The sequence below is a fragment of the Chaetodon trifascialis genome, chromosome 19 (genome assembly GCF_039877785.1).
Source record: "Chaetodon trifascialis isolate fChaTrf1 chromosome 19, fChaTrf1.hap1, whole genome shotgun sequence".
Lineage (NCBI taxonomy): Eukaryota > Metazoa > Chordata > Actinopteri > Chaetodontiformes > Chaetodontidae > Chaetodon > Chaetodon trifascialis.
This window is the reverse complement of record NC_092074.1, coordinates 2,533,358-2,546,901: the sequence shown is the minus strand read 5'-3', so window position 1 is coordinate 2,546,901 and position 13,544 is coordinate 2,533,358. Positions and strand designations below refer to the sequence as shown.

General features: G+C 45.2%; 1 protein-coding gene across 1 annotated transcript in view; it reads left to right on the top strand.

Moving 5' to 3' along the window:
• mdn1 (midasin AAA ATPase 1) overlaps positions 1 to 13,544 on the top strand; it is a 59,065-nt gene that overhangs the window by 19,220 nt on the left and 26,301 nt on the right. The window contains exons 30-53 of the mRNA XM_070987059.1: positions 523 to 655; positions 891 to 1,021; positions 1,465 to 1,603; positions 1,882 to 1,996; positions 2,710 to 2,970; positions 3,064 to 3,261; positions 3,984 to 4,192; positions 4,276 to 4,398; positions 4,553 to 4,750; positions 5,465 to 5,572; positions 5,718 to 5,906; positions 7,451 to 7,540; positions 7,634 to 7,897; positions 7,991 to 8,255; positions 8,352 to 8,511; positions 8,845 to 8,961; positions 9,094 to 9,302; positions 9,412 to 9,560; positions 10,223 to 10,422; positions 11,253 to 11,476; positions 11,640 to 11,753; positions 11,996 to 12,125; positions 12,509 to 12,615; positions 12,761 to 12,894. Coding sequence (XP_070843160.1) covers positions 523 to 655; positions 891 to 1,021; positions 1,465 to 1,603; positions 1,882 to 1,996; positions 2,710 to 2,970; positions 3,064 to 3,261; positions 3,984 to 4,192; positions 4,276 to 4,398; positions 4,553 to 4,750; positions 5,465 to 5,572; positions 5,718 to 5,906; positions 7,451 to 7,540; positions 7,634 to 7,897; positions 7,991 to 8,255; positions 8,352 to 8,511; positions 8,845 to 8,961; positions 9,094 to 9,302; positions 9,412 to 9,560; positions 10,223 to 10,422; positions 11,253 to 11,476; positions 11,640 to 11,753; positions 11,996 to 12,125; positions 12,509 to 12,615; positions 12,761 to 12,894 — 3,967 coding nt within the window. The remainder of the gene's footprint in view (positions 1 to 522; positions 656 to 890; positions 1,022 to 1,464; positions 1,604 to 1,881; positions 1,997 to 2,709; positions 2,971 to 3,063; positions 3,262 to 3,983; positions 4,193 to 4,275; positions 4,399 to 4,552; positions 4,751 to 5,464; positions 5,573 to 5,717; positions 5,907 to 7,450; positions 7,541 to 7,633; positions 7,898 to 7,990; positions 8,256 to 8,351; positions 8,512 to 8,844; positions 8,962 to 9,093; positions 9,303 to 9,411; positions 9,561 to 10,222; positions 10,423 to 11,252; positions 11,477 to 11,639; positions 11,754 to 11,995; positions 12,126 to 12,508; positions 12,616 to 12,760; positions 12,895 to 13,544) is intronic.

Sequence of the window (13,544 nt, the reverse complement as noted above, 5' to 3'; positions counted from 1 at the left end):
AACCCTAGTTGTACTTTGTGTTATTTGCAAATTAGCTTACGCTAAACGAAGATGCTGAGCATGGTAAACCAGCTTAACATCAGCATGTTAGCATTGTCACTGTGAGCATGGCAATGTTAACATTTAGCTTACAGCTTGTAAATGGAGCCTCACAGAGCAGCTTGTATGGCTGCATAGCCCTGTTCTGTATTTGAAACCACACAAGACAGTCAGACTCTGAGCCAGCACAGACAGCACAGTGTGTGTGTGCGTGCGTGCGTGCGTGCGTGCGTGCGTGCGTGCGTGCGTGCGTGCGTGCGTGCGTGCGTGCGTGCGTGCGTGCGTGCGTGCGTGCGTGCGTGCGTGCGTGCGTGTGTGAGTATGAATATGTAGTCGTTGCAGCATACATCCTTTGTGTTGGCTGACTTCATATGTGACTTGAGCTTTGTCAAGTTCTCTTGGCTGGCCCCGTAAAATGAGAATGAAATAATAGTTTCACAACAAAGCCGTCACAGTGTGTGATTATTTTTCTTCCCTCACCAGGTGTGGAAAGACTACAATCTGCCAGCTGTTTGCTGCTCTGGGTGGACAGAAGTTTTTCTCTGTCAACTGTCACCTTCACATGGAGACATCTGACTTCCTGGGAGGCCTGAGACCTGTCAGACACACACATCAGGTACGGACAAGTGTGTGGTGGAAGGAAAACATCAGAGAGAAAAACTCAGGAAATAAATCAGACATATTCAATAACATATGAAAAAAAATCTGTTTATTGTTATTTTGCTGTGTGTGTGTGCGTGCGTGCGTGCGTGCGCGCGTGCGTGCATATGTGTGTGTGTGTGTGTGTGTGTGTGTGTGTGTGTGTGTGTGTGTGTGTGTGTGTGTGTGTGTGTGTGTGTGTGTGTGTGCAGACTGACAGTGAGGACAGCAGGCTGTTTCAGTGGCATGACGGCCCCTTGGTGCTTGCCATGAAGGAGGGAGGAGTGTTTCTCATGGATGAGATCTCCCTGGCAGACGACTCAGTGCTGGAGAGGCTCAACAGGTAGACACACATGCAGCTTTTGCAGCTAACCCTTTTGTGACCCAAAATGTGTGCACATTCTAATTTACATTTCATTACATTAGTGATATCAACAAGTTTGGATTTAGGCCACTCTCAGGTCAAATACGGACTTTAAAAATCTATTTACCACAAATTGGCTTCACTGATCCTTTTCAAGCTTCTATTGCACATCTCGATAACAGAGATAAGAATTGTGTGTAACACAGTGTACTGCACGACACTCGTGAGTGTGTAGTACCATAAAGTCTACTTTTGTTTCACTTGGTATGATGTTTTATATGGCACGTTTAGCTCACATTGTATTTTGAGCAACAATCCAACATGAACATGATACATTGCCCCATAGTCAACCACATACTGGTACAGTAGAAATATAACAGTAAGAAGAAGAGCCCCTGGCAGCGTGTTGTGTTTGCTGTCAGTGTTCTAGAGACGGAGAAGTCCCTCGTACTGGCAGAGAAGGGTAGCGGGGACAGTGACGACGTGGAGCTGATCGAAGCAGCTGCAGGTTTCCGTCTAGTGGCCACCATGAACCCTGGAGGAGACTTTGGCAAGAAGGAGGTAAAAACAAAAAAGGAAAAAGATAAAGAGTGCCAAGGGAGCTTTGGATAAAGGTAGCAAAAGCAGCAGAAAAGTAAAACTGCTGATACAGTGCACAGAAGACACTGAAGTCCCACCTGCTGATTTTTGACTGTTTTTACCTGTAATTCATTTGAATGAATGAAGGTCAGATGTTGCTTTCACATGCTTTTTAAAGTGTATGAATGTGTTTTAAGAGTAATTAACTATGACAGTGTGCAGGTAGAGTCTGATGTTTGTGCTTGTCTGTCTTTGCATAGCTCTCTCCTGCACTCAGGAACCGCTTCACAGAGATCTGGTGTCCTCAGAGCAACAGCCGCAGTGACCTGGTTCAGATCATCCAGCACAACCTGCGCTCGGGCCTCTCTCTCGACGGTAAACTCAAACTGTTTCATATTATATGATGAATATTTTAGTTTTTTGAATGCTTGACAAATTTGAGACACACAGCTTGTACATAGCCATTATTACATAATCGTTGTACCATAATTCTTGTTGAAAGTTTGAGTTATTTCTCATAAAATCTTTTTGATCTTTTGTGTTAAATGATTTGGAGAAACAACTGGTTTCCTCATGAAATTGTTCTGAAATGCTAATTCAAATTCTATTTTTTAGCAGCAAGGCTTAAGGGACATTTTCTGGCACAATGCAGTCAGCCCAGGTTTCCCTCGCTACCTGCAAAGTGCCATATGTTCCTATGTGACTGTGCTGATCAACCCACAGTGCACTTCCTGCTCAGCACTAACCAGCATACAAAGTTAGAGACTAGCTTGCAGAGAAAGTGGAGCATTAAGCAGCTAAAGATCCTGATGTTTTCTCAGGCGTTGGTGGAGACCAAAAACAGAGGCAAAAGAGATTGAATATTAATTCATCATTTGGACACAAAGATGGCTCCAAGTGACAGCTAATGATGCTGTGCGTCTGCTGTATTTGGAAATAGGCAACTGTTCGCTGACTCTTCCGCCGGTGTTGTGTTTACAGCCTGTGGACAACATTTTACTGTTCGGAAAACTCAGAGCATCACTGACAGCTCACAGCAAATAAGGTCAGAGTTGAAACTGATGTGGTTTGTGTGGCCTCAAATGCAGGCGGCGATATCGCAGAGCTGATGCTGGACTTCATGGAGTGGCTCAGCCAACAGGACTTCGGCCGGCGCTGCATCCTGAGTGTCAGGGACATCCTGTCTTGGGTTAACTTCCTGAACACCGTGTGTGAGCGGGACGAGGACGGCTTCATGACCATGGGAGCCCTGGAAGATGAAGAAGAAGCAGAGTGGGACCTCAGACTGGACACTGTCACTGCCTTCATTCACGCCGCATGTCTCGTCTACATAGATGGCATTGGTTCTGGTGAGCTGACAGCTTACTTTTATTTCTACTGAGAATTGCTCTCTTGAGGGAGGTGTTTGAGGTCATGTGATCTGAGACTCCCTTGTCTTGCAGGGACCACAGTGTCCAGCGCAGACAGCGCCCTCCTGGCACGCCGGCTGTGCCTCGGCTTCCTGCAACAGCGGCTGAGCAAGATGACCAAGCTGGATCAGGACATGCTGGACGCCCTGAGAGTCTATGACAGCAGCCTGCCGCGGGAACCCCAGTGGGGTGAAGATTTCTTCGGCATTGACCCCTTCTACATTGCCTTAGGTACTGACTCCAATTAATTCAGATTTATGAGCCGCTGCATTCATATCCCATGTCATCATCTGCTTCTCGTGCAAACTGTATATTACATATTCAAATGTTTCACGTTCCTTCCATAAATCTGCTGGTGGAAGACCTGCCCTCATCTGCCCAGAACATGTTTTTGCAGTTCAAAGAAAAATGCAAAATGCAGTTTCGCAATTTTGACTTGAGACCAAATTCTTGTCTTCTATTTGCATATTTTTATCATATTCAAATGATTTATGCAAGTCTGACATTAGATGATGCTCTGACACAGTTTCGGTAGTAGCTCACCAGCTTGTTATTCAAATATTAAACAAATTAAGTGGTTATTTTCCAAAGGGACCGTTTAGTATGAAATGTCCTCTTTGTGTGTCCATGGACAGTGTGACAGTGCTCAGCTACACAAACTAGGAATTCAAAGGGAGCTAAAACACTCATTTTTATTTGTGTAGCCCGGACGGTTGAAGTCTCATATGAACTAGGACTGTTCATTTTGTCCCCCATCACTTACATTGCAGACGCATTAGGAAAGGGTCTTTTCAGTGTCAACCAAAGAAAAGATTAGCAAGAAAAATCTTTTGCAGTGTACATTTGGGCTCCTGACTATTGTTTTAAGACAGGCTTGAAGAGTCTGAGACTGAGATGTTGAATTTCCCTTCTTGTGATTGAGTCAAATTGCTCATTACCATTACTCCGCTCAGGGCCTCAGACCGAGAGCCGCAACCTTTCAGACTACGCCATCGCAGCAGGCACCACCGCCGTGAACGCCCAGAGGCTTCTTCGGGCGCTGAAGCTGCAGAGACCCGTGCTGCTGGAGGGCTCGCCTGGTGTGGGAAAGACCAGCCTGGTGGCAGCGCTGGCAAAGGCCTCTGGGAACCGCCTGGTCAGAATCAACCTGTCAGAGCAGACGGTAAGCCTTTCTGTGAATACTCAGACACTCTCCTTTGTGCTCCTGGCTGAGCTCTGATGCTGATGATGTGCACTCTCTGGCAGGATGTCACGGATTTGTTTGGGACTGATCTCCCTGTGGAGGGAGGGAAAGGAGGAGAGTTTGCGTGGCGCGATGGCCCCCTTTTGGCTGCTTTGAAGGCAGGCCACTGGGTTGTTCTGGACGAGGTAAGGACCACTGTTGAGACATTTGTACAGTTTTGAACACCAGTTTTTATGGCTAGGAGCCTTTTTGCTCTTAGCAAACCTTCAGAAAATAAATGGTTATCTGATGATTGAGATATAATCTGATGTTAAACTGACTTGTTCCTCATTCTGCCAGCTGAACCTGGCCTCCCAGTCAGTGTTGGAGGGTCTGAACGCCTGCTTTGATCACCGAGCGGAGGTCTACATTCCTGAACTTTGCATGAGCTTCCAGGTTCAGCATGAGAAGACCAAGATCTTTGGCTGCCAGAACCCCTTCACCCAGGGCGGTGGGCGTAAGGGACTGCCCAAATCCTTCCTCAACAGATTCACTCAGGCAAGGCTTGTCTGTTTATTTGTTGCTTCTTTGCTGTAAAGAGTTTAATTGAATTTGAAAGAACATTACTTTTACAGGGTTCAGACTTTTTTTGGTTTACCTAACACTTATTTCAAAAGCAAATATCACAACACTAAAACATATTAATGAAAAGGCCCACAGCAGCTGCACTAAGAATGAACAATGGCGCCATTTACCATAGAATTAACGTTAGTCCCAATACACATTTAAATGGATTACATTCAGTATTAAAATTTAAATGCATTGATATTCACATCCTGCAGATGCATTTGTTGCTTAGCACAGCATCATTAATGATAATATGCTTTAAAACAATATGTTGTTCATTCATTGTTTACAGCTGAAACAATTCATGATTGATTGATTCATTCATTGATTACTCAATTCTTTGATCAACAGAAATTAGTTTGATGATTGATTAATCAGTTCAGTCAGTTTTCAAGGAAAGATTCGAGACTTTCTCCTGTGGCAGATTCTCAAAAGTGATGATTTTCTGCTTTTCTCTTTGTTAAATGTTTTTACGCTAAATATCTTTTGGCTTTCAGGCTGTTGCTGAGAAAAAATGAGACATTTAAAATGAAAAAAATAAAATAAAATTCAGAGAAAAAGCCACAATCACTGAGCAAAGTAAAAGCACTACTAGATTCTTTTTCATCCCTGTTCACGAACTCTGACTGACCTCTGTGTTCTCAGGTTTTTGTGGACCAGCTGACGAGCAAAGACATGGAGTTCATAGGAGACTCCATTTTCCCCAGCATTGACAAGGAAATCGTTGCTAAAATGGTGGAGTTCAGTAACAGGGTGGGTTTCTCTTCCCTTACTGCTGTATGACTTTGACTGTCTGCTGAAAGGACTTCACATGCTGAGTTACAGACTGACTGCTCAACATACACGTGTGAAGCTGTGAGTCAAAAGACACATAAAGGTTTGTTTCTGCTCTCGACAGCTTGTCCAGGAGGTGTGTGTGGAGCGGCAGTGGGGTCAGAAAGGAAGCCCCTGGGAGTTCAACCTGCGCGACATGTTCCGCTGGTGTCAGCTGATGCAGGCTGACCAATCACCAGGATTTTTCAACCCAGGCCAGCATGTAGCCTTGGTGTATGCTGACAGGATGAGATCAGAGGCTGACAAGGCTCAGGTACAGTTTCAAAAACAGCTTCTACCTGAGGGTCCAAAGAAACTTCATTTATCCATGAATTTCATTTCATGTTCAATCAAAATTTAATTAGAAGGATATATACTTTTCTTTTGTTTGATTTTTTTATGGGGGTGGCACGGTGACACAGTAGGCAGTGCGCGTGCCTCACAGCAAGAAGGTTGCCGGTTCGATCCCTGGGTCGGGCCTTTCTGTGTGAAGTTTGCATGTTCTTCCCGTGCATGTGTGGGTTCTCTCCGGGCACTCCGGCTTCCTCCCACAGACCAAAAACATGCTCATTAGGTTGATTGGTGACTCTAAATTGTCCTAAGGTGTGAGTGTGAGTGTGAGTGTGAATGTTGTGTCTATGTATGTGCCCTGCAATCGGCTGGCAACTGGTTCAGGGTGTACCCGCCTCTCGCCCGCTGACAGCCAGGATAGACTCCAGCCCCCCGAAAAGGGATAGTTGGGTATAGATGATGGATGGATGGATTTTTTTATGGTGTTACTGTTGGTTACGTGGTTCCAGAGGAGTTATGTGGAATGATTGTAAATGACGTACAAAAACATTTCATGCTGTCGACCACAGTCTGCTACTGAAGGAATGTGTTCTGTCCATTTGTGTTAAAATGGTTTGCCTCATAATTAATCTATAGATTTCGGGGAGTTGAGGTTCAGAGTCCTCTGTCTGGAGGTCAGCCTTTGATCTGTGGTGTCCCACAGGCTGCTGTGGTTATCATGTGTAATGACCCAGACATGTTGGTTTCGTATAAGAGCGAGGACACACTGAAGATGGTCTCTGCCAAACCCTCTGATAGTTATGTAAGATGTTCTTTACACTGTCGTCTGGCTGGAGAGAGTGTGGCCTTCTGGGAAAGTGAACAGCAGAACCAGATTTTTGGTTAGAAAACCAAAATTAATCAGTAAAGAAAGTTTGAGGCAGCAGGCCAATTATCTTGTTTTGACTGTTCAGTGTGGTCATTGTCTCAGAGACCGCCTCTGTCATGTTGGGGTAATTCATACCATCACACCAGAGGAAGTGAACTGTGAGGTTTTATACCAGCATGGGTCATTTTCCTTTATCAATGAGTTACCATTGTACATTGAACAAGAATAATCACCACAGTCTAATATCATTTATTCTATGCTACCTCTTGTTAGTGGACTTGGACTGAAAACAAGCATGTGCGGTCTTCATGACTCTATTTGAGCACACAGTGAGCAAATTAAATTCTCTCACTTTTCTGCATTCAGAAGGTGTTATGTTTTCAGGTCGCCTGTCCATCCTCCTGTACTTACGTGCACCCCATTCTCCATCAGTCCTCCGTGCTCCTCTGGAAGAATAGTCTCCACGTGAAGACGCCATATTTCTCACTGGAAATTATTCACTGAAATCATAGATGTCAAAATAGTGATTACTTCCTTCCATAAAAAGATGCTTAATATGACAAGAATGTAAACTGCATCTTGACTTGTGACCTGTTTGGAAGCCTTTTCCTTTTCACTGCTTTTGTGAAGTGAAAAAACACCCCTCCTGTCCCACACAGGTGCTGTCTGTGTTCAGGAAGGTGTTTGGGGAGGACTTTGAGCCTTACAGCGGCTCCAGACAGTTCCACATCACTCCACTCAACCTGCAGGTTTGTCAGAAAATGACACCTCGTCCTGTTTTTCACCAGCAAATGTTTTGAATCATATGGACAAAGTTAAGAGTTCTTCTTCTTCCTCTGTAGGTGGGCTTCTCTGTTCTGCAGCGCAGCGGTGGAGCCCCTGTGGCCCTGGACCCCCCGCTGTCTATCACACATCAGGCCCTGCGGCCCCTGGAATCCATAATGAAGTGTGTGGAGAAGGGCTGGATGACCATACTGGTCGGCCCTACGGCCAGCGGAAAGACCAGCCTGGTGAGACTGCTGTCTCTGCTGACGGGACACCGCCTCAGGGTCATGGCCATGAACAGTGCCATGGACACCACAGAGCTGCTGGGGGGCTTCGAACAGGTAACCAGGACGTCAGGGTTCTAGTTTACTAAGCTTTTTTCATTGTCTTAAAACAGCAGAGTGCATCACTTTTCCCTCTTTTCTTCATTCCAGGTGGATATTATGCGGCCATGGCAACAAGTTCTGGAGAGCGTCGACTACATCGTTGCCATGGTCATAAGGCGGGGCCTGATGTCACTGGATGTTGGCATCCAGGACACAGAGTTCCTGCTGCAGACCTGGGGTCTGTTCTGCCACTGGCTGAAAGAGGAAGGACTGCAAAGAACTGGAGGAACCGTCAACTCAGAGGCTCTGAACAAGCTCGAGGTCATCATCCTCCTCCTGCAGAAGCTCAACACCAAGCTCAAAGTGTTCACTGGTAATGTCTGATAGCTGAATACTGCCTCAGACACAGGGCAGTCAGTCTGCCAGAATGTGTTCCCAGTGCTGTAACATGCTTGCATTTGTCCTCCAGACATGTCCAAACTGCAGATGGACTTCACGCTGCTGAAGGAGCGCCTGGCTCAGTTGGAGGATGGCTGGACAAACGGAGGCTTTGAGTGGTTGGACGGTATGCTGGTCCAGGCCCTGCAGGCCGGTGACTGGCTGCTCATGGACAACGTCAACTTCTGCAGGTGAGGAAGAGTGCAGTGTGTTTCAGTGCGTTGGCGACATCATTGGGCTGAGTTTCACAGAGGGACGGTTGTTTCACACACACGGTAAAACTCAGGTTTACAGATGTACTCGAACTACTCAGAAGGCTTATCCAGGGAAATGATGTGAAATATCTCAAAGACTTGAAACATTTAAAGATGCACTGCAATCAGTGCATAATATTGTCAGATTGTAATCACTTTTTTTGGATAATAGTGGATTTTTTGCTTAATAAAATACACACGGAAATCAAATAAATAGCAACTAGGTAAACTATCCTGTTCTTTTGCACTGATGGTGTATTTTGTGCTTAGTGCCTCAGTCCTAGATCGCCTCAATGCGCTGCTTGAGCCCAGTGGATCTCTCACCATCAACGAACGTGGTGTCATAGATGGGAAGACCCCCCAGATCACCCCACATCCTAACTTCAGGTAGTATGCAAAATTATTGCCTGTTCACTTTTGTTTAAGTCATGAAAGATGTGGAGATGCACCAGAGCTCATACCCAAAGGCCAGGCATCAGTCAGGACTTTCCTTGAAAGAAGTGATGTGTGTCTGTGCAGGTTGTTCCTGACCATGGACCCTGTGCATGGGGAGCTCTCCAGAGCCATGAGGAACAGAGGGGTGGAGATTTACATCCCAGGGGAAGATGAGGGACTCTGCTGGGACGCACTGGACCTGAAGACCCTTCTTCACACTGCAGGGGTGACGGGAGACTGTGTGTGTGATCTGCTGATAGAAATACATAAAAGCATCAAATCTGCTATCTGGGGTAAGCACTGAGTAATGACAGCCTGTACTGTGGATACAACAGATAATAAGCTGTCAGCCAGTCAGTCTGCAGAGTGAAATAAAAAAGAACTCTGCCTTCTATCTCTCAGACTCCCCGGCCTCATCAGTTGCCTCCCTCCTCCATGCCGCCACCCTGCTGTCGTGCCAGCTGCAGAGAGGTATAGATTTACCCAGCGCCCTGCAGCACGCCTGTGGAGAGGCCTACTCACTGTGCCAACGCACCACTGCCAGCCAGAAGGTATCAGTGCTGCCTTATCAGTCTAAATCAGGGATTGTTCTCTCTGGCCTTGTCTTTCACTGTTCCTGTCCAGTCACAGCTGAGTCATCCACCATTGAAGATGAAGAATAGTGTGCACAACGAGTGTGATATTTGACTCAAGCCTGTCATTTGGAATCAATCATTCTTCCTTCAACTGGGGATTTAAGCCAAAATTAAGTCATTTTTAAATGTCTTAGGTTTGCCTTGCTTTTATTTCTTCTGATTTATATTATTTAAATTTCCTTTTTTTCTGGTCTCAGCCTTAAATTAGTTGCTTATACAAAATGCTCGCACCCAGCTCTTGACCCAGGCTAGAAAAAGACAAACCGTTCTTCACTGGCTCCTGTTGCCTGGTGTAAGATCCTGCTGATAACTCCTTAAGCATTTCATGGTCAGGCTCACAGTTATATTTTGAACCCCTATGAGCCTCAACGCAGCCTGAAGTCCTCAGGCAAGGTTCTCCTGGCTGCCCCTAGTATGCACTATATTACCAGGGGAGACCAACCTTTAGTGTATTCATGGATTTCACAGCATAAATTTGAGTGTTTTTGACCTTCCTCTGGCATAAAGGAATCTACTGAGCACATGTACGCTGGCTGGAGGGTAAAGAAGTAAACATAGATGCGTTGTTTTCCCTCCAGCAAGCCCAGCAGTTGATTGAGCAGCACTTGGCCATCCTGGACACAGAGGATTGGGGTAGTGGGCTGCTGTGTGCTGGAGTTTGGCCTGATGGCTTCCCCTCTGCCCTCCTCTCCACGGAGGACTCCTGCTTCTCTGCTGTACTCCGAGATGGACAGGTCCTTTCATTTTGCTTGAACACCCTCAGCCTGCAGGGCAAACGGTAAGGATGGTAACAATACAGTTACATGAGCTTGCAGCAGAAACACATCACTACCTATCTGTGAGCATGAGCCTATGAATCTATCCTGGAAGGACTTACCCAGCATAGGAAAAGATATGAAAGGAAACACAGTTTGACCTGAAGTTGAAACACTGAAAGCACCTAAAGTTCACATGAAAAAGCTCAAGATTCAGTCCAAGTTCAAGCATTTAAAGTACAAACACTCAACCAGGGATGGGGAACAGCCTTCCCCCCTAAGACTCATGTCAGTGTTTGTAACATCTCTGATGGCCATACTAAATTATTTTAACACATACATCACACTAAACTGTAATGCAATGACTGGAAGTCTTTGGTGTGGCTGCTGATGTCAGATGATAGTGATGATGATGATGCTACTCACAGTCGGTCTTCCAGGTTTGCGTCAGTCAGTCTTGAGTGGAAGTGAGAGTCTGTCAGTCAGTCAGTTAAGATGTCAGTGGAAGTGTGGGGAATATATTCAGCTCAAAGTGTCAGTGGAAGGAGGAGTTTTCAGTTCAAATATCAGTTCAGCTGTTTAAAATGAAGATGTCACTTGTAATAACAGCTGAAGAGGAACCATATGAAGACATGTGGGACAAAGAATTTGCAGAATCTGTTAAAATGTAATTACTAAAAGCAGACTCAAGTCTAAAGAGAAATGTAGTGGAAGTGTCAGTTGATGTGTAAGCACTGAAAGCAGCTAAATTCAGTTAAAGTTAAAGCACTGAGAAGACTTGAAATGGCAGTTAAAAAAGTTGTTAAGTCGAGTACTTTTAGAAAATAATGACACACTCGTGTGTTATGCACAGGAATCGTCCACTGAGTCTGAGTGACCTGCAGAGGGCTTTGCAGAGCAGCGGCGTCCATGAAGGCCTAGTGTTCTCTGGAGGGGTGGTGGATCTGGCAGAGGGCGATGCTCTGAGGCTGATCCCCACAGCGGTGAGGCTGCTCACAGAGAGAGCCTCTCATGGAGACTGGATCCTCCGCAGCAGCTGGCTCTCACACCTGGGGAAGAGCTACAAATATGTCCCTGGTGTGTTACTCTGCCCACACAAACACACACAGCACCCTCACACTCAAAGCAAGATTTTCATGAGCAGTGACAGACAACCTTGCAGAATTTAAAATGGGAGTTTTCTTTATTTAGGATTGTCCAGCACTGTCCACTAAAACAATGTGCGTCTTGAATCTTCCAGATCCAGCTCTGGTCCAGGTGGAGGCAGGAAACAGGGCTCTGAAGGCCGTGTTTGGCAGCAAACTTGCTGCCAAGGGCAAGTCGCTAGCAGAGCTGCTCCAGCCTCACAGCATTGGTAAACTCTTTGGTTGTCTTGTTCTCCCGTTAAAAACACGAGCAAATATAAATATGTAAATATGTTAATATGTATAAATATGTTTAATGTATAAGATAGAAAGTCTGAAATTTTAGATTGCCTTCAGAAATAGTTAATACTGTCATCAAGGTGTAAATCATTGTCCACAGTGACGCTAGTTTTAAGGTTATGCTCAACACAGAAATCTCAGGGAACTACTGTGATGTTTGTTGTATTGCCAGATGAATACAGGATTCTGGTGGACATGCGGTGGAACAAGCAATACCTGGATATTTTAGCCAACAAGTGCAACTTTGAAGACGAGGAAAGATACATGGAGTTTCTGGAGGCACTGAACGCCGTCGCCAACAGGTAGAGTGGGAGGTCGCCAGTCAGCTTTGTGCTGCTTGCCACATGCAGAATTTGGTCTGAGGCATATTGCCCATGCATGACTCACTTACTGCTCACTGAGTTAAAGATGGCTGCAGTAGAGTGAGTCAGCATATCAAGTGGAGGGGTAATAAATCAAGTGCAAAACACAATATCCAATGCAAAGAGTGAGAGGTATCTGGAAATGCATAACATCTTTTTTTTCAGAGTTCTTGAATGTTTGGAAATTGAAAACCTTTGATATTCTTTCTTATTATGCAAAGTAATCTTGTATTAAATATATGAACCATGAAGTAAAAGCTAGAGACTTTTACTGAAAATGTGAAAATGTTCTCAAAGGTGTGAATAATTTGTGTGTTTGGAAGGATTGTTCTGATGATGGACAGAGAGGAGCGCTCCGTCATCTGCACTTGTGCGATCAACCTGTCTGCTCAGAACTGTGCCCTGAGAATAGCCACAGCCTTCAGCAAAGGTATGCACAGCACACTGTGGACAATGATGAACTCATGCAAGAGTGCAATTCCCACAGTTACAATTCAAAACAACAGCAGAGTGTCCACCCTCTGCAGCATGCAGCACAGTGCGTAACTGAGAACATGTCTTCCTCCCCTGAACAGGCACTGTGGACATTGGTCACCTGCCCCACCCAGTGCTGATGCACCTGCGGACCTTTTTTGACCTGTGGGACTCGTTCACCCTGCAGGCTGTGCAGAGCGGACAGCCCCACATCTCAGACCACATCATGTTTGAGGTCAGAACTCGCGTCTTTCTACAACTTTCTACAACTGCTCTTTCTGTAGTCTGCAACTACAGCTGCTGCTGCTACTAGTGCTACTATTACTACTACTACTACAAATACTGTTACTACTAATCTTACTGCTATGCTGCTAGTAGTGGTAAAGTTCTGCTACTGCTGGTACTGCTACTATTATTAGTACTGCTACCACCACTATTATTGCTACTACTATTAAAAATGCTACTCTTATGGCTCCTGATAGCAGCTGCTGCTATTATTACTGCTACTTTTGCTGTTGCTGCTGTCACTCTTGCCTGCAGTACTACAGTTCTTCTCCTACCACTACTGCTACTGCAGTTACTATAACCACTATTACTGAAACAGAAATAACAGTACACCTATATCTCTGGTACTGCTTGTTCAATAGCTGTGTGTACTATACTACCTTCTGTACTTGTACTCTTCAATATTAAAATCATTTCTACTGCTTTGTACTCTTTTAGCTGCATAATTAACAATAAACATTGCAGGTTAGTCATTGCAGGAAGAGCACACAGAATGGAATGGAATATAAGATAATGTAAAACCCCACCACCCCCATAAAATTTCTCCATAATCATGAAGGAAATGCAAGTCTTCAGAGGTTAAAATGGCTTCAAACTTCG